The sequence below is a fragment of the Rhopalosiphum padi genome, chromosome 1 (genome assembly GCF_020882245.1).
Source record: "Rhopalosiphum padi isolate XX-2018 chromosome 1, ASM2088224v1, whole genome shotgun sequence".
In the NCBI taxonomy this organism is placed as follows: Eukaryota; Metazoa; Arthropoda; class Insecta; order Hemiptera; family Aphididae; genus Rhopalosiphum; species Rhopalosiphum padi.
The window spans coordinates 40011013-40030863 of record NC_083597.1 but is presented as its reverse complement, the minus strand read 5'-3'; the positions used below and the strand labels follow the sequence as shown (position 1 = coordinate 40030863).

General features: G+C 27.2%; 2 protein-coding genes across 3 annotated transcripts; one reads left to right on the top strand and one right to left on the bottom strand.

The window, feature by feature from the left end:
* The first annotated feature begins 431 nt into the window (after positions 1-431).
* On the top strand, positions 432-18694 carry LOC132918131 (serine/threonine-protein kinase Warts). Its single transcript, XM_060979239.1, has 7 exons — positions 432-1033; positions 3349-3846; positions 14469-14583; positions 14685-16404; positions 16476-16651; positions 16726-17015; positions 17083-18694. Exons 2-7 carry the CDS (start codon positions 3553-3555, stop codon positions 17512-17514), a joined length of 3027 nt encoding a protein of 1008 aa, XP_060835222.1. The 5' UTR covers positions 432-1033; positions 3349-3552; the 3' UTR covers positions 17515-18694.
* Positions 18657-19825, bottom strand: LOC132918133 (small lysine-rich protein 1). 2 transcript variants are annotated; one of them, XM_060979243.1, is made up of 2 exons: positions 19724-19825; positions 18657-18981 (listed from the first exon to the last, which is right to left on the bottom strand). In XM_060979243.1, the coding sequence occupies exons 1-2, from the start codon at positions 19724-19726 to the stop codon at positions 18715-18717; spliced, it is 270 nt and encodes an 89-aa protein (XP_060835226.1). In that variant the 5' UTR covers positions 19727-19825; the 3' UTR covers positions 18657-18714. The 2 variants fall into 2 exon arrangements, with proteins under 2 accessions (XP_060835226.1, XP_060835225.1); XM_060979242.1 differs by having other exon boundaries at positions 19706-19794.
* Positions 19826-19851: the final 26 nt, after the last annotated feature.

Genomic DNA, 19851 nt, shown 5'->3' with positions numbered 1-19851 from the left:
TAGGTATGTAGTACCATAATATTTGATCAGTAAACGGTAGTTCCCGTCCCTTATTGCAGGTTAGCAGGAGAAGTAATTACTAATTCCCAGATGGGCCAGATGAGATCAAGAAAAATAATTACGTTTTTGGGTAGTAGTAATAATATATACGGCAGCGTGTACACCCTACCTGGCTACCTGCCTACTCAAAAAAAAAAAAAAATAGTTTGTTTATTCATTTTTCCATCATTTTGTTCACTGCGTTTGAGCGTTTTTATGTAGATTATTAACCGTTTCGATTTGAAAATAAAAAAAAATACGCGCGTCTCTTAGTCGAAAATTTTCCGACTCCCGTTCGTGATCCGGGACTCGTAGCCCGTAGGCGACACCGTCACACCGACGCTGCGGGTACGTACACGCCGCACGGTGCACCACTCACCACACATACACACACACACACACACACTCACTCAGCCGCCGACACCGCCGTATGATATTGTTGTTGTTGGATTTTTTTTTTTTGGTAATAAAAATACGAATTTATTAATATATTAAAACGATAAGGAAAATACCGAAAAAGGTCGGGACGTGAGAAATGAACAGAAAAAAATGAAAGAAGATTTATTTACGATCGTTCTTGTGTATTTGTGTTAATTAACCGTGCAGTTATTTTTCGACTAGTTTTAATTATCTCCCGTTGGTGGGGGGGACATCGGAATGTTGTAGCAATATGGCGGCGGCCATGATAATGGCACATTCGACAACGTAGACTCTTTGTTTTCGTTTCTCGATAATACTGTTTTATGATACTTTTTATTTTTTTCATCGTACCCGCGCCCGCCAATTCCACGCCCGACGATTGCCTTTGCGCGAGTCCCGCTCGTGTGTGTTTCATCCCGTGGAAAAGCCGATCCGTATTCGTTCTAAATGTGCGAAAAGTGTCGCGAGTTCTCTGTTCATCGTCCAAAGGCTGCATTGGTGGGTACGTGCACTGAACACGGAGGACACCGAAGACCCTCCAATGACGGGTTAACGATGCGCTACCGGTCCTGAGGTCAGTACCCACATGATAATTCGTAGACAGGTACCAATTTTAATGACCGGGTGTTCTGCTATGGTAATTTGTGCTATTCCCATTTTGTATTGAGTCACAGTAGGTTCATCTGACATTTCAAAAGTATTAGGTATTTGTTACTATCATTAGCCTTGTCCGATTTATAGATTTATGTCATACTGTTGACAAACGCACGCATCAATGGTATACATTAGAAAACATTGATGATCGATAGACAAGCATCTTATTTATCAATCAAATTTTGTGGATGTTCTTATGATTAATTAGGAAAAGAAATTTAATATTGTATATTGGATAGGTCTTTAGTATCAATTATAATATATCTGTATGTAGTTAATTTTTGTTTGAATTAATTTGTATTAGTTTTTCTAAGTTTTTTGTTTTCATTTGTATGTTCAGTCTTCGTATATTTATTGAATTTAAAAATTATATATACATTATTATCTACTCAACTTGGTCAGTGTTTTTATTATCCTGTCATCATAAATTTGGTAAATGCAATGAAAACATTTATAATGTAATGTGGAAGATCACCACCAGTTAGTGGTGTTTTAAGCATTAATGAATTACCTAACTTGTATGTATACTAAAAATTACTACGAGCAGAATCAATAATATTCAAATCAACATGAGAATCAAAATTATTTCAGTGATATTCAAAAATAATAGTTGTTGATTTTGAATTTTAAATTTACTAATTTAATATATTTTACCCTTGTATACTATATTGTTACCTACTAGGTACATTTATTAAAATTTTTAAAGGGGAGATATTTTTTAAATTATTTAAAACAAAATATTCAAAAATTGAAGAGAAATAAAACCTTTTATACATAAGTAGTGTTCCTGCAAATTGTAATAGGTCTTTAACATAAATTATTTTTGCATTGTCAAAATATATGTTGCTACTTGCTGTTATCATGAAAATGAACTATTTATGTAATAAATTTAAGTTTATGAATTCAGAATTACTACATATTATGTTTATAATACTGTTTATGGTATGGTCATTGAGATAGTTGGTAATTAATAATTAGTCGGTTAAAAGTGTGTTATTTTAGGTATCTTGTCTACTTATTTATTTATACCTATAGGTACTTAAGTATAGGTATGTCACATATTATTACCATAATATTGATTGTACAAAACTCAGTGTTTAATATTGTTTAATCACTAGTATCACCTAGTGGTATAATCTATTATTTAATATTAATATCACTAAAATATTAAAAGATAAACATTTTAATTTCTTTATTTTATGCAGTAATTGAGTTTATCAAATATTTAAATCAAATTTTGTTATTAAGAATTTAATATAGTTTTGTATTGTATTGTTTTATTTAATTATTACAAATTATCATGTTAATAAAATATTAAGTAGTAGTAATAGTATCTATTACTTATCATTGAATTTAGCAATAAATTAACTATATTATATAATATTCCATATAATTTAATGTTATCCCCGATGTTATCTCTATTAAAAAATATTATATTAAATATTTTTATTGATTAATTTTACTATTTAAATGGTATATAGGTACCTAAAATAATTGATTTATTTTTTATAGGAATTTTCATTTCATATTCCAATAAAATCAAGTATTCAAATAATTAATTTTATATTAAAAAAATAGTAACTAACTTAACTAAGATGTTTTATACAGAATTTTTTATATGTTGAATATTTTTTAGGTAACACCTATATCAAACAAAATATCTTATTTTAACTGCAAGATATGTTCAATTTTTAAATATTATAAATATTATTTTATTATTACTTAAAAAGTAGTAAAATATAACTTGATATTTTAAAGCAACAAATTTGAAATAAGAAAGTATAGGTGTTTAACTATTTTACTTAAATACATTTTTATAGATTAATTACATTCAAGAGTTAATACTTAAAATATTAATCCTGACTTATTTCTGGTTTTAATTCTACATTACATTATTACAATTATTAGTAGGGTATGTAATTATTATGTTTTGAGATACTTAAATATAGTTTTAGTTTGTAAAGGATTTGAATATAATATTCTTGATTTTTCTCTTGGTTTGGTTGCATGAGGCTCTTAGATTTGAAGATAAAAAATCAATAATTTACTTATAGGTCTAAAAACTAGTTGTACAAGTTGCAGTTATTTATTTTTTAATTGGAAGTTTGCTTCTATTATATAATGTTATATTATTATGAATATTATGGAAAATAATATTTTAGAAAAAGACATTCTTGAAAATTGTGTTATTTAAAACTTCAGCAGTTACTTTTATAATTTGTTTTTATATTTCAGGTGTTTATTTTCAACTGTAAAGATTTGGATTTTTTACTTTTAATTAAGCAACTTCAGTTGCTTGTATCAACCATGTGATTGCTATATAAGTTTATCTATATACCAACACATGTTGTGTTCAAAATTGCCATGTGTGTGAGTGCGTAGTCTGTGTGTCCTCGGCCCCCAGTTAGTCATGGGCCGCCCGAGGAAGCCGTCGCCAGCATGAACTCTGCGGCGCCTGCATCGGGCAAACCATCTACCCGATCATCATCTTCGGGCTACCGCCAGAAGGCATTGGCAGAAATCCGCAATTCACTATTGCCCTTCGCGAATATTGGTGGCTGCGACAGCAGCGCTGCCAGCTGCGTGTCAAGCATCTCAAGTGCTTCAGGATCAGCTACCTCTGGCATTGGGTCTGTATCTGGCCTTAGTTCTCTTTCGAATAACTGTGTCGACAAAGAGCTTAACAGATTACGGCAGACACTTACTCAATTGATCGCAATGGGGTACACTGAAGTAAGAATTATTTGGATTATTAATTCAATACTTTAAAAGATATTTTATTTAAAACTACTAAGAAATATAATATTATTATTAATTTATAACAAACAATAACTATTTATATGTTATAATGAATATATAAAAACTATTGAATATTTAAATCTATTTAAAGATTTGAACAAGTTATAGATGTATATTATTTATATTATTGCATATCTATATTAAATCGTTTTAGTGAGTCATCGATAAATAATTTTTATTTTGGAACATGATTACTGAATAGTTTAATATTGCTGATCATAATTTAAATATAAAATCTAAACAATAAAGCTCAAACTTTATCACATTTAAAAGTGTCTAAAATGTATTTTGTTATTGCTCTAAAAATATCTTTAAATTTTATTAAAAATGCCCTGTTTATTAAATATACAATAAAATTGAATTTAAAAAAATAATTTAAGTTTATTAAACAATAGTTTAAAAGAATATGTTAATATTCAAATATATAGCAAATTTAATAAAACAATTATCTTAATTGTCTGTTACATTGTACTAAGAATATTTTTTTCAAGTTTTTGAAAAAAAATCTTTCATGGTACATTATTACCCATCTTTTTCCTTTTAAAATATCACAACTTAAATATTTTTATAAATTTTAAATCTATTACTTTTGTTTTTGTGTTACAACTTAGTATGTCGTATGTGCATCAATTATTAAATTATATTTATTATATTATACAACATAGTATGAGACAAGTTGCTACCAAAGCCACTGCTTGCCACAAAAAAATAAATCCTCCAACAAGATGTGACTTAAAAATATATAAAATTGTACATAATCCTACATTTTTATTAAAATCTGTATGTAATTAAAATATTTAAAGATTTTACTATAAAAAGTAAAATTTACAAAAGCAATACATTTTGATTCTTACTATTTAATATTTGCTGAAAATTATCTTTTTAAAATGTTTCTAAATTAATTAAAATTGGTTAACTGAATATAGTTTGTACAAAAAATAAACCCTCAAAAGTTATATTTTAATTTATAATAGAAATAATTAAACAATAGACATTTTTTTGTTTTAGTTTTATGATATAATATACTAGTACTAATTATTCGAGTAATTATTTGAATTAATAAAAAGTTATAATATTACAATTATATTATTTACTACATAATGCTTATATTTTAGCATTATTTAATATTTGAATACATAACATATTAATGTTTAAATAGGTACTATAATTTTTAATTTGCATATGAATTATGTATATGATCACTTTGAAAACGATATTGACAATGTTACTGATCTAGTTATTTATATTTTTAACTATAATATCATACCACAGTATTTTTTTCTCACTTTGTATAGTATAATATACCATGAATAGCTGTAGCTACTATTTAACTATAAGTATTACAGATTTTTATATAATTAATTTTTGTTTAACATAGTAGGTATCTTTTATCAGGTATTATTGTTTATTTATTGTAAAACTATTAATTAAATAGTTATTGACCATTTCTAATAAGATCACATAGTGCACTGTACAACATTTCAATAAAAAACTAGTTGTCATTATTTGTAATGAAAAGGGTTCGGATTTAAAGGCTATATAATTAATAAAAAAGCATTTATTTAAAAACAAAAAGCATTTACAAAAGTTATTAAAAAATTAAATAGTTTGTATATTATATATTTTAACTAGTTTGTATTAAAAAACAAATGTGGACTGATGAACAATTTTGAATCTAGTATATCAACGCATTATGAACATATTTTAATCTATAGATAAGTAGTATGGGTACTTTTATAAATGTTAAATTAACTGGCCACTTGATAAAGTATTTAGTGATATCGATAAATATCGCCAATAATATAACACATTAAAAATAATTGACAAACTACAATGTATCGTCTTCAGAAGATCTTATCAATTTGTGTCATTAAAACGCATGTTATATATAAATAAAACTATTAAATCAATTGAAAATTAAATACAAAAGAAGCATTTAGGTATAATCAAAAATTAATTTATAAGTAAAAAAGATAAAAAAAAATTTTTTCATTGTAAATGACACATTTTTATATAAAAATTATTATAATAAAAAAAAGTTTTGTCTTCAAATCCGAACTCTAGTAATAAATAATAATATTATAAATGGTCTTTATGATCTAATATTTATAATATCTAACAACAACAAAATTGTTATTAAAAATAAAATTTTCTTGTGATAGAATGTCTATAGTCTGTCTCACAAAAGAAAGGTACCATTTTGTGTGTATGTAGACTAAGTCACAAATCAGTTGGGCTTATAGGCGTGCGTACAGGGGGTACCCGGTGTGCCTGGGCACTGCCCGACATGTAATTGGGGGCCCCAAAATTTAAGTCCTATAACATATATGAGTCCGTATTTTAACTAATGTTACTAGAATAAAAATATTATTTTTTCTAAAATAGGTTATGTATTAGCAAATTTAAAGGGACAAAAAGGTTTTTTTCATTATAGTGAGTTTTCTTAGTAATAAGGGTTTTGTAAAAGAACAAAATTTTACTGATACAAAAATTATACTTAAATGTATTTTATTATTTATCGTTTTTTTATTTTTTACTTTATTTTACATATGTAACAATTATTTAAAATAGTCTGTCATCTTTGTTTGAACATGTTTGAAACTTTTCTATGAATTTTGTCTATATCCTGGGATTAATTAGTATCACCTTTGTGAAATAATAAATATTTTTGTAATATATTAATTTGTAATGGAAAATGAACTAATAACCAACCATTATTACGAACATTTTACATTATAAAAGAGTTTTGTTATAGAGTTTTAACTGTAATTTAAATTGTAGACAAGAGAAGTTACTATCATTGTTAATTGTTGTATTCTATTCATCTAAACTATATAATAAATACCTGATTTAAAAAAAAAATACTATTAACTATAGAATGTTATTAAATACTTTGTATTAATAAATAAAACTATTCATTAATTTGTACGTGATAATTTTAGGAAAGTATTCTGCTTCAAATTATGAAGTTACTAATATGGTTGTGATTTTAAAATTAAAAGATAATATTGATTTCACCAGGATTAAAAACATTTGTCAGTATGGCCTGAATTATAAAAATAGGAGCATAGAAAAACTTATTTGGGAGATCCTTACTGACTTATTAAATTAAATCAACAGATTAAGATACTCAATTTTAATCAGTTGTTAAATCTAATCTAGTCTTAAAACTTTTTTGAATATCATGTTTATAAATTAATTATGCACACATGTATCGTATAAATATATATCTTATATTTTAAAAAACTATTTTCTATTTTGAAAAAATATTAACATTATCTCAAGCATTATCCTATAACTCATAACAAAGCATAGATAAAGTAAAACTAGTAAAAAATTATTGAAAGTTAAATTAAATTGCCTAACATAAACAAAAAGTATTTTTTAGAAAAATAAGTAAAAATGTATTTTAAAATTATTCATTCAAATATTATTATAACACTTTTTGTGTCTTAAATAAACTCTTAAATCTTTTAACCATAATTCCTTGGTAAAATTATAACTAAAGTATTAATTTTAGGTACCAAGGAAATAACAAGATAAAACACAATATTAGAAATCACACTGATTCTTTCATTTTAAGTCTTTTAAGAAAATGTCTTAAAGGCGAGGTTAAAGGTTAATGGAGTTTCATTAATAGGTGGATTAATATTACTAAATTATATTATTTTTAATATATAATAATTTAAAAAACCATTCAACCTTTTCAGACGTTTGTATTCTTTTTTGAGCAGAAAACAGTCTTTAATTTGTGCAAGGCATGTATAAGTATAATTAAGTTTGAACATCAGACTTAACAGTTATTAATTTTGAGCAAATATTGTAATTGTACACTTAGATCTTAATACTGTATAATCAGTTTTAGACTGATAAATGATTATAAAAAGTTAAGATTCAACAACATACAAATTTGCTTGGAGGCCAATAGGATGTCACTGTTGTGACATTTTTTAATATTATAACAAGCATATTACTAATAAATATTTAACAGTTATAATTGTATTAACAAAATTTCCTAAAAACTTTCCTTTTGAATTTTATAGGAACCAGTAATTTAATTAGTCTTATTATCATTATACACCAATATTTTGTCTCAGTCTTACTAATGCAAAACTTGGTAAATCTTATGTTCAGAATAATCTTTGTTATTTTTGATATTTGAGTAAATTGATTTATTAGTTACTAACTGTCCCCGTGCGTTTGTTGCCCGTAAAAATGCATCCGTGTTAAGTTTGGTTGCTTAATGCTAATATTTAGCGTGAGAATAAAAACTATTTTTGGTTTTCTGATTTGGTGTATAGATGATATTTCCGACATATCAACTTTACATAACTGTCCCGCTCAGTATTGCATTTTTTTAACCGATTATGTATCATTCGATAAAAATAATCTATTATTCAAATGATTGATTAATTGCATAGCCTTAAACATAATAAAGATATAATATATTGAGGTCATTATTCCGGATAAAAACCTATCCTATCTTATGACGAAGACAAAATTACATACATTGATCTTAATTTTATCAAAATCAGTTGAGTAGTTTTGGAATACATCGAGAACGTATAATGTCGCACCCCGAATTTTTATATAGCGATATATCTATATCTAAAATTCCAGTCGACCCTAAATAATAATTTTATAGTTTTATCACCACAAAGGAAAAACATATTCTCATTTCTCAGTATAACTTTATCAAAAAGTTTGGCCTCCCCTGGACTTTAAAGTAATCTATTTACTTTTTTTTTCTATTTAGTAATTTACTCATCAACACCCACACCGAACCGCTGGGTCTAGAGACTTGAAATGTTGTACAGAGGTTCCTTAAGCAATGTAGGGGCGCACTAAGAATGGCTTTTTTCAAAATTCGACCTCTAAGGAGATAAAAGAGGGTTTTTATATAGCTATATAATATATAATTATACATATAGTATTTTTTAATTGTTTAATGACTGTTTGTTATTTCTTCTAAGCGGTTGCTAGGATACTAAAAATATGTCTAATTACTTTAGATAATGTTTTGATTTAATTTTTTTGAATTAATTTTGTAATTACTAATTACTTTATCGGACTAAATTTATGCTCACGACACTCACAAAGAATGTGGCTTTCTATTGGTAAAAGAATTTTCAAAATCGGTTCAGTAGATCCAGAGATTACCCCTAATAGCGTCAAAAAAACGACTTCTTTTTGTATAATAGTTTAGATTATCAAATTTAAAGATACGTATAGGCCACGGGTATGTTTTTAAATTTTAAATTTACAATTGCTCAGAATTTGCTTTAAAATTAAAATATAAAAAAACCTACATAAAGCCCTAGATAATATTCTTACCGTCAAATTTCAATAAAAGGTTATTATTAGGTCAATTCATTAAAAAAAAACATGAGTTAAATGGATTATATATTTTAGTATATTATTACGTTTGTAAAACAGAAGCCTTATGCGGGTATCACATCATTAATATTGACTAATAATCCAATATTCTAAAAATAAATTTAAATTATATTTCCTTATTTATTTCCCCGTCTATTTTTGACAGAATGATTAAATAATAATTTTACAGTATCATATTATTATTATTATTATTAAAGTTTATATCGTTATTTTATTATTTAATGTTTTATGAATCATGAAACAAACTACAGCTGTCATCTATAGTCATAGGTAGTAATCATACAAAGCCACATAGAGAAAAATTAGAGCTATACACTTTATAATATGCTATGTGCTGTACAGTAGATGCGAGTTTACCTCATCAATGAGTTAGTCTCCTTTTTCTCGGCTTAATTACTTTTTAAGGGTTTATTCGTCACAACAATATCGTGCTACGTGCCACTTTTATCAGTCTCGAACAATTGCATTTCAATCGTCTATTCCCATTGTTTTCAAATTCTCCGTCATTCCGTCAATTCCCTTTTTTCTGAATAGTCAACGTGATTTTTTTCCTTGAAGTTTCCATTCGAAAACTGCTCTTCATTGTCTCCTCTTTGGATATCACCTTACCGTTGAAATCTGATGAAGCTTGTTACTGCACTAAGTCCACTATTTACTGCAGTTCCCTGTTCTCCAACTTTCTATTTTTATTTAACACAGGGCCATAGTTTTTTACCGATTACCGAACTGTGAATAGGACATGGTTGTTTGGTATAAATATGCAATAGCGTACTAAGTTACTAGTACTAAGCGTACTAGTTAAACTAAATATTTTTAAAATGTCATTAAGTACTCATTATGTAGCTGTAGTGAAATTTAATAATTTACGTAACTTATCTTACTTATCATAGATAATATTTTTGAATTACAACAAAATAATTAAAAGGATGTTTATGTTATTCGTTGTTTAATATATAATTTATATAAAATTTTAACTTCAAAGTTCAAATACTTATAAATAGAATCGAGCATAATAATGTATCTTTAATATTTTGAAATATCTATAATAACAACTAGAAGAACCTTAAATTGTACGAAATTTTCTATAAATAAAATCCCGGTTTTCTAATTTTTTACCATTTATTAAGTACTAAGATATTTTACATTGACCCTTCAAAGTACCATTTAGATTCGCGATTTCAAGTTGAAAATTGAAATATTTTTCTACAGTAAAAAGTAATTATACAATCAACACATTCATCTCTCCGCACAGGATTTAAAATTCTAATTATTTACACTATGAATTAAGTATATGAAAATATTACTAAAATAAATCAATTACCTATTAGTACTTATACGTTATAAGGTTCTAACATTTAACATTTAAAGTATATGGATTTTAATAAGATCAAAATACTTTATCTTCTGACTCAAAATTAGTAACTTATAGTCTAAATAATATAAAAAATAAAAAATAAATATATACCTAATAATTTGTTATATTATATAACTTGTGTGCAATCATTGAATAATTCCTATCTTTTTTTATCATTTTTATTTTTTATATATTTATCAATAAATACTGATTTTTGCTTTGAACTAAAACATTAAGAAATCTAAAACCTAATAATTATTTATTTTGTCGAGAAAATATATACATATATTATACATTTCCAGTTTGTTTGTTTTAACTTTAAAATGTAGGAATGTAGAAAGTAACCTAACCTAATCTACGAATCTACCAATTCATAATAGATATTAGTTTTATGGATTCATTCTATCTTTCATTACTTTAGTAACCACTGTCGCATGATTGCATAGACACATGTGTCTGGAATGTTAGATCCAATTAAAAGGTGTAAGTGACCTTGTCCCAATCCTCTGGGGTGATGTCTGCCTTTCGAACATATAAATATTCGAACGAATCATAATCTTAAGAAATATTTTTTTAAATCCTTAAAAAGTTATAGTAATACGTTTTAAATTTATTTAGCAGGTATTATCTCACATAAATAATTTTTTTATTTCGCTGCATTTTTTAAGATACAATTAACGATATTTGTATACATATTTGATACATCTAAGCACAAAAATTATTTGGAATCTTGTTTATTCTTTTTTTTTGAATATAAAATATTTAAGTATACTTAAGTAATGAAAATTGTAAAATATAAACTTGATTGATAATTATTGTAATTTATATAAATGCATTACTAATTGTGCACTTTGTGAAAAATGCAAATGGATAAACCCCGTTAAGAGTTTAAGATCAAACAGGTTTAATGAATTTTTATATTGTAAAATAAAAATAAAACATTAGATTATAGCTTAGATTTTTTATGTATATTAAGGAACCCCTGTAAGGTAATTATGTTCCCATGAATTTGTACTTTGTATAAAAGTATGTATATAATATTATCCTTGTTATTCTTATGATTGATCGAGTAAGAAAGATATACGAAACCGGTCCGTGTAATTGCAAAAGTATAGACACGTTTTTCGAGTTTAATTACATTTAATTAAAAAAATATATATCTGTCTGTGTGTGTGAAATTGGGTATTTTTGTATGTTCATGTATTTTTAGTTCTAGATTAGAGCTGCTTATTATTTATTATTACGCGACATGTGCTGAAATGATATGGGAAAAATAATTCTGATTTAAATTGAAATTAATTTTTTTTTAGATCAAGTAGAGGGACCAACCCAATATTAGCGTGCTACTTTCACTAGACATCATTATATATTCATTAATACTTTTGGTTAACCCGATAAACAAACCCCATCTTGATCTAAAATAAGGCCAGTTTAAATTATTGTTCTCATCAAATTGTAACTGTATTGGTTTAAATTAAAAAAATACATATCATGATAGACAATATCATTTAGTAATTTCGACACAAATTCGTTTGAAAACTTGGAACACCGTTTTGGAATATTGGTTGTAATATTATTTATTAATTTTAAGCTTAGTAGAAACTTTATTCAAGATTTGTTGGATAACACCTATTTATAACTTATAATATTTTTTATCTCTTAATTACCTATTGTCTTTTCTATATTTTTTACGTTCAATATAAAAGATATAATCAATTTAAAATTTAACAAGAAAATAAATTTGAAAAACCTTTTATTTTGAACAAAAAATATTACACTGGTAATATTTAACTTTAATTACTATATATTATAAATAGTATTTGTTTATTCCTTTGATCTCGTATACATTTTGGAGAAATGTGATCGCGCACGTTAATAGTTCCAAATATCAGATTTTAAGCCGTGGTCACACGATGAAAATTATTTGGTGTTATAATACAAGATGATTCTTTTAGAATAAGACACTCGTTATTTCAAAAAGTATTCTTGTTTTTGAAAACATTTTTTTACATGGTTTCAAGTTGTTAAAAAACAACGTTTTTATTAAAAAATTATATTTTTAAAGTTTTTACTTTTTTGAATGACAACATAGTTTTAATTAAATATTCCAAAGCAGAATAATTTTCTAAGTATTTTGATACATAAAAATCAAATTTATGACGAGTAGTTTATGAGTTATAACTTATTAGTTACAAGTAAAGTTTAGATGCGCGGAGTGGTATGGTTACCCCGCAAAAGGTTTGTCCTCTACTCCGCGTGTCTAATCTTTAAATACTTATAACTCATAGACTACTCGTCCTGAATTCAATTTGTATGTATCAAAATACTCAGAAAATTATTCTGATTTGGAATATGAAATTAAAACTATATGTTGTCATTTAAAAAAATAAAAACTTGAAACTATGTAAAAAAATGTTTTCAAAAACATGAATACTTTTTGAAATAACGAGTATCTTATGCTAAAAGAATCACCCTATATAACTATGTAATAGTTACTGTTACAGTTGTTACACTGTAATGTATTTTGTTCATACGTTCAGTGTCTGTGGTGATAATAAATTGCGATAGAACTATAGAAGGTAAAAACTGATAAAATACCAAAAAAAATCGTAAACACATGCAACTATACTACACAAATTATTAACTGCAATAGTAAAAAGTTAGCATGGTGTCTTAATTGATTATAATTATTAAATTAATTATCATGCATGATAATATGATATGCACACTTCACGCATGAATATTAAGTAAAATTTACAGCACAGATATAATATATACTAGTCCGTAGTTTTTTGTTTATTTTGTAACCAATAATAATAACATATATAAACATTTTACATTTTAAAATAAGGTTATCTATCCCCATTAAGCTATTTCCAGTGTTGGGGAAACATAATGCTTAATGCTTATGTTAATGTTAGTATTAGTTATTATCGCACTTTCATTGTATGACTGTTGCTTAATATGATATTAATTGATATTAATATTTTTTCTTCATTTCAAAATATTTACTTTTTTATGTATGATCTCTTAACAAACAATTTTTATGGTTAAATTTGAATGTTTAAAATTGTTTTTATTTTTATTTTAATGCAAAATATTACTTCATATTGTAGTAACAACGTCTCGTTTATATTTTATAAGGTGGTTATTAATAATAGATTGGTTTACAATTTAAAATATATCCTATGGTTAATTTTTTTTTTATATAATAATTTAAATAATAACAAAAAAGCATTGTTGTAACTTTTATGTATGGTAGTGTAATTAAGATTAATTATGCGACAGAGACATATTTTAAACAGGCATGAAGCAGTTTCCTATTTTAGGTATGACATTCTATAGCCTAAAATAGTAATAAAAAAATAATCAGCTGTCTGTTCATTTTATGTAATACAATAAGAATAGTTGCTAGTGTATGATACAATAACAAGGTAAAAAAATGCTTAGCCGTTACAATTAAAATTTCTGTTATTAAGTTATTCCAAGAAAATATAAAGGATTACTTAACTTTTAGTTAATAAACTATAATTTAATGTTTAAAAGACATTTTGTATAAGCTGCTTACTGAATAATTAAATAATCAGTTAACCTTTTAAATATTTATTAATTATTTAAAAATAATTTAGTTTGATTATTAAAAAAGTTTTTTTATTGTAAGTTATAGAAATTAATTTAAACTAATAAACTATATCATTTTTTTTTTGTTTACTTTAGATTGGTTCCATTATATTTTTTAATTTTAGTATTATATATTATATTTATTTCATTTAACTAATTATTATTATTATTTTTTTTTTTTTAGGAAGCATCATTAAGAGCACTTAAAGTATCTGGAGGACGGTGTGAAGGAGCTCTAGATTTTCTAGCTAAGCAACAGCAATGTGATCTGTCTAATGGATGCAGCAAATCTTCATCTGGTAATTATTATTATATCTTTATATTTTTTTATGAGCATAATAAATAATATTATAATTTATAATATCTAATATTGAGTTATATGCATATTATTATTTTACAGGATTATGTAGTAGTAATAAATTGATCAGAAAATCAAGTTTAGAAAGGAGTGGAGTTGGTCCAAGGAGTAGTCCTGGTCAAGATAGTGGTGCAGGAAGCTCAAGGTCAGATAGCCCAAGACAACCTGATCTAGTCATCCACTCTCATCCGCCTTTATCTCGTCAATATTCTCCTTCTGCATATTCAGAAACTCCTCCACCACCTCCACCTAGAAATAATAGTACACCACCACCTCCTCATGTACCAACACACATGCAACAGTTGCTTAAGCGCATGTCACCAGCCCCTGCTGTTCCTTCACGGCCACCAGCACCTACGCCAGGAACTTCATGTAGTTCCAATCAAAGAGGTACTTCACCGATGGTTGTTCAAAATGGTCCACAAGCACAGCAACAATTATCTCAACAGATGCAAGCCTTAAGTATGACTACTGCTGAACCCCCGCCTCCTTATCCAATAGTTGGAGCTCCACCACCACCACCCTCATACTCTGTTTCAATTCAAGAATACCGAAAATCGCCGTCTTCTGGAGTGTTTTCAAATGCAGGGTCATCCAGTCCTGTATCTGGATCAACAAATGGAAGTATGTCATCTTTAACTCGACCTACACCATTGCAAGCTTGGGGAGCTAGACAAACTAAGACTCAGTCACCAATTATAATGCAGTCTGTACGAAGTACTTTAGTCCAAAAACCTATACTTCAAACTGCTGTTGCACCACAAGCTCCAGTACCTACTTCTCCCTCCCCAGTTCCACCTCCATCTTATGCATCATCTATTCAACATAAACAACAAGCTCAAAAAGCAGTTCAACAACCTCAACAAGCGTCATTGTCTTCACCCCCATCAGTTGTGCCAACAACTGAACCTCCTAGCTATGCAAGTACTATGCAAGCGCTGGCTGCCCAACGAGTAATTACTAATCCATTGCCACCACCACCACCATATGCTGAGGATCATCAACATAGGAAGCCTACTCCTCCATTACCCCCTATTCCATCATCATCTGTTGCTAAAAACAAAATGATGAATTGCAGTAACTATCATCATCCGTTTAATAATAATAATAATAATGGCATTACCAATGGACATGATGAAGAAGATGATAGTCAGTCAAAAATAGATCACCAGTCCCCTATTCCAGAGCGAAAACTTATTAGTAAAGAGAAAGAAGAAGAAAGACGGGAATGTAAAGTAAAAAATTATTCTCCTCAAGCATTTAAGTTCTTTATGGAACAACATGTAGAAAATGTTATAAAGTCACATAAACAAAGAGTGTTTAGACGTGTTCAGCTTGAGACCGAAATGGCTAAAATAGGTTTGAGTGATGAAGCTCAGTGTCAAATGAGAAAAATGTTATCACAAAAAGAATCAAATTACATACGTCTTAAACGAGCAAAAATGGACAAATCAATGTTCACAAAAATCAAACCGATTGGAGTTGGTGCTTTTGGTGAAGTTACATTAGTTAGGAAAATTGATACAAACCATTTATATGCCATGAAAACATTAAAAAAAGCACATGTACTTAAGCGTAATCAAGTTGCCCATGTAAAAGCTGAAAGAGATATACTAGCAGAAGCTGATAATGAGTGGGTTGTTAAACTATATTATTCGTTTCAAGATAAAGATCATTTATACTTTGTTATGGATTATATACCTGGTGGAGATTTGATGTCATTACTAATCAAATTGGGAATATTTGAAGAACATTTGGCAAGGTGAGTTGCTTTATTTTAACTTACTATGTTTTATTTTATACTTATTAATTAAATAATAAAAATGTTTTTAGGTTTTATATTGCTGAATTGACTTGTGCTGTAGAGAGTGTACATAAAATGGGTTTTATCCATCGAGACATCAAGCCAGATAATATATTGATTGACAGAGATGGTCACATCAAACTAACTGACTTTGGATTATGCACTGGATTCAGATGGACTCATAATTCAAAATATTATCAAGATGGTAAATATTTAAATATTTAAATATTTTTCATATATTTTAAAAATCAAAATTCTTATTAACCATAAATATTTTAGGTGAGCACTGTAGACAAGACTCCATGGGTGGTGGTGAAGAATGGAGTGTAAATGGTGCAGAATGTCGATGTCACCAATTAAAACCTTTAGAGAGGCGACGTCGACGAGAACATCAAAGGTGTGAAGCCCATTCATTGGTTGGAACACCGAACTATATAGCCCCTGAAGTATTACTTCGAACCGGTTACACACAATTATGTGATTGGTGGAGTGTTGGAGTCATCCTTTATGAAATGTTGGTCGGATCGCCTCCATTTCTTGCTAACACCCCTGCAGAGACTCAATACAAGGTACATAAATCATTTTTTACTAATTATGAAGTGATAATTTACAATTGTTTTAATTCATTTTTTGCAGGTTATACATTGGGAAAATACTCTACAAATACCAACATCTGCTAATCTATCACCGGAAGGTGCTGATCTTATACTAAAGTTATGTACTAGTAAAGAAAACCGCTTAGGTAAGAATGCTGATGAAATCAAAAATCATCCATTCTTCCAAGAAATAGATTTTGAGAGAGGAATGAGACGTCATAATCCTCCACATGTACCACGCATTCAGTTTTCAACTGATACATCTAACTTTGATCCTATCGATCCAGAACGTCTTCAGAACTCAGATTCTTCTGATCCTGATAATAGGAGTTCTGATTCTGATGGTAATCGTCCATTCCATGGATTCTTTGAGTTTACCTTTAGACGTTTTTTTGATGATGGCGGTGGACCATCTTTCCATACTAGAATTAGTTTGGATGATAATGATGGACAAGGCGCTGTATATGTTTGATCTTAGTAAATTCTGTGATGGTTGAATTTTGGTATATGTGGGGACATTTATGAATGCTCAATTAAAGCCATTTTAATAGTTTAAATAAAGCATTCATAGTGTATAAGTAAAGTAAATTTATTAAAAATGTCATTAATATAAAATACAATTTTTTTAATCGTGATGAAAATTAGAAATAAGGTGATAAATAAAAAAAAAATAAAAGAATAAAATAATGTTCATTAAACAATAAGAAATGCCACATATTGTACTGAGTATAGCTTGTTTTCAGCTTTTCTATTGCAACACAATTATTTGTGGCAAAAAGCTCAGTTTGAGGTGTTAGCCTCCCTTAGAACATAAGCTTTATTTAGTTACCAAAATTGTCTTTGTATTTTAATATTTTAGTTCCCTGCTATTCATAAATTAATACCCTTTTCCAAATTCTAACTCCTTTTTTTCCTGTTGTATTTATCTCTTTTAAAATTAAACTACTTTTAAGTTTATTTTAGGATTTAATGTGTTTCATCATTCATCTTATTATTATTATCTTTAGAAAAATGAACCAATTATGGGCTGTGCAAAATGACAGGGATTAACTTACTGAGCTTAAAAATGAATTTAACACATATTTATATAAATTTATATATATAAACAAAATTATCATCTTTCTATGCAGTTACCAAATTTATTTAAAAAAAAAAAAATAAAAATAACTAATTTTTTTGTAATTTTAAATAACTTAAGATACCTGCTCTCTTTATTTCTCTCTGATTATTATTAATACTACTACTATTATAATTATTATTATTATTATTATTTTTGTTTGTTTGTTTTAATGATCTAGTTGAATTTGCTCATTTCAATAATGTTTCGGCGTCATTTTAGTTGACTTGTCTGTGATAAACAATTATTTAGAGAAAATAAAATCTAAAAACAATTCGGCCAAAATGACGCCAGGCTTGTTTATTACAGATCTGCTTAGTGTTTTTTTTTTTTTATTATTATTATTATTATTATTTATAAGTAATATTGAATTCATTGTATTATATTACTCATGTGTATTGTACAAGTTGATTTAAAGTTATACTTTTGACACAGTGTATATTTTTATTATTATTATTTTTTTTTTTTTTAGGAAAAGTGATATGTAAACATAAATGTAATGTATATTTTTTTATTACAAAAAGTCAATAACATATTTTTATTGCATTTTTATTCTTATTTGCCCTTTTTGCCACCTTTCTTTTTCTTCTTCTTTTGCGCCTGTGGCCATGGAAAGCCTCGACATTTCAGCAGATCTTGTACATTGTGACATGTATGGTAAGCATTATCCATAGCACATTCATTGAACACATCCACCAAGTTTCTTGATTTTTTACCCTCTTTCCGTGTTTTTATTGTTGTTGGTGTCTGCTTCTTTGATTTTTTGTCATCTTTAGAATTTATTTCTTTTTTTTTTTCACTTCCTTGTTTACTCATTTTTTTCTAAAATTCATTCAATTTAACATCTAGAGTAGTGTTTACATTTAAGTTAAACTATTCATTTTAGATTAGCTGTTAGTTCATATCCTGTATAAAATTATTGATCAAACATCTAGTTCCATAGAAACCATATTGCATCATATCAGGGCACGACGTACAAAATCAATAATGAAGGCCCTTGCCTACTTACCTAATAATATTCTTATTACCCTAACTTTAGTGGATATATAATTTAAGATATTTTTAAAATATTAATATTTTTTGAGCTACGGCTAGAATAATAAAACTGCAGTTTTAATTTACACCAGTGTTCAATTACTTTGAGCCACAGCACTGGACAGCTTGGTACTAAGGAATAAGAACGTAAAATAATACATTTACTTTTTATTTAGTCAATTTTGTCCATTCATTTTTTAAGAAGTATTCCAGATTTATATCGATAACTTTTACTAAACAATTTAAGTATGCATAACTAAAACTTAGCTTAAGAAGACGTTATACCCGCATGTGTTGTCTGTCTTACTAACATATTATACATCATGGCAAATTTGGGCTAAGCAGAACACATTTTGTAAATTTACCCATCATCAAATTTAAAGGTAAGAATATTATCCAGAAAATGTCATATGCATTTATTAATATTTGATATTATCATTTTAAAGTGAGTTGTAGCTATTAGCTATGTAAAATATTATACATTTACAACTATAAAATGAACATGACTCACTTTAATTCCTATACCTACCATAGAATAACATTAAATATTAATGTTCTGAGTGTTCTGACGTTCTGTGCTTATACTGTGGATTATGGAACCGCTGTTAACCAGCATTACCAATAGATAAATTGGGGGAAATTGTATGATCTGAAAGT

What these genes read in the sequence shown, in the direction of transcription:
- LOC132918131 (XM_060979239.1), top strand. Translation starts at nt 3,553, where the DNA reads ATGAACTCTGCGGCGCCTGCATCGGGCAAACCATCTACCCGATCATCA. An exon ending in TTTGAAGAACATTTGGCAAG is followed by an intron (nt 16,405 to 16,475) that starts GTGAGTTGCTTT and finishes AAATGTTTTTAG; the next exon opens with GTTTTATATTGCTGAATTGA. An exon ending in TTCAAAATATTATCAAGATG is followed by an intron (nt 16,652 to 16,725) that starts GTAAATATTTAA and finishes TAAATATTTTAG; the next exon opens with GTGAGCACTGTAGACAAGAC.
- LOC132918133 (XM_060979242.1), bottom strand. Translation starts at nt 19,726, where the DNA reads ATGGTAGGTATAGGAATTAAA. An exon ending in TGGTAGGTATAGGAATTAAA is followed by an intron (nt 18,982 to 19,705) that starts GTGAGTCATGTT and finishes AATGAATTTTAG; the next exon opens with AAAAAAATGAGTAAACAAGG.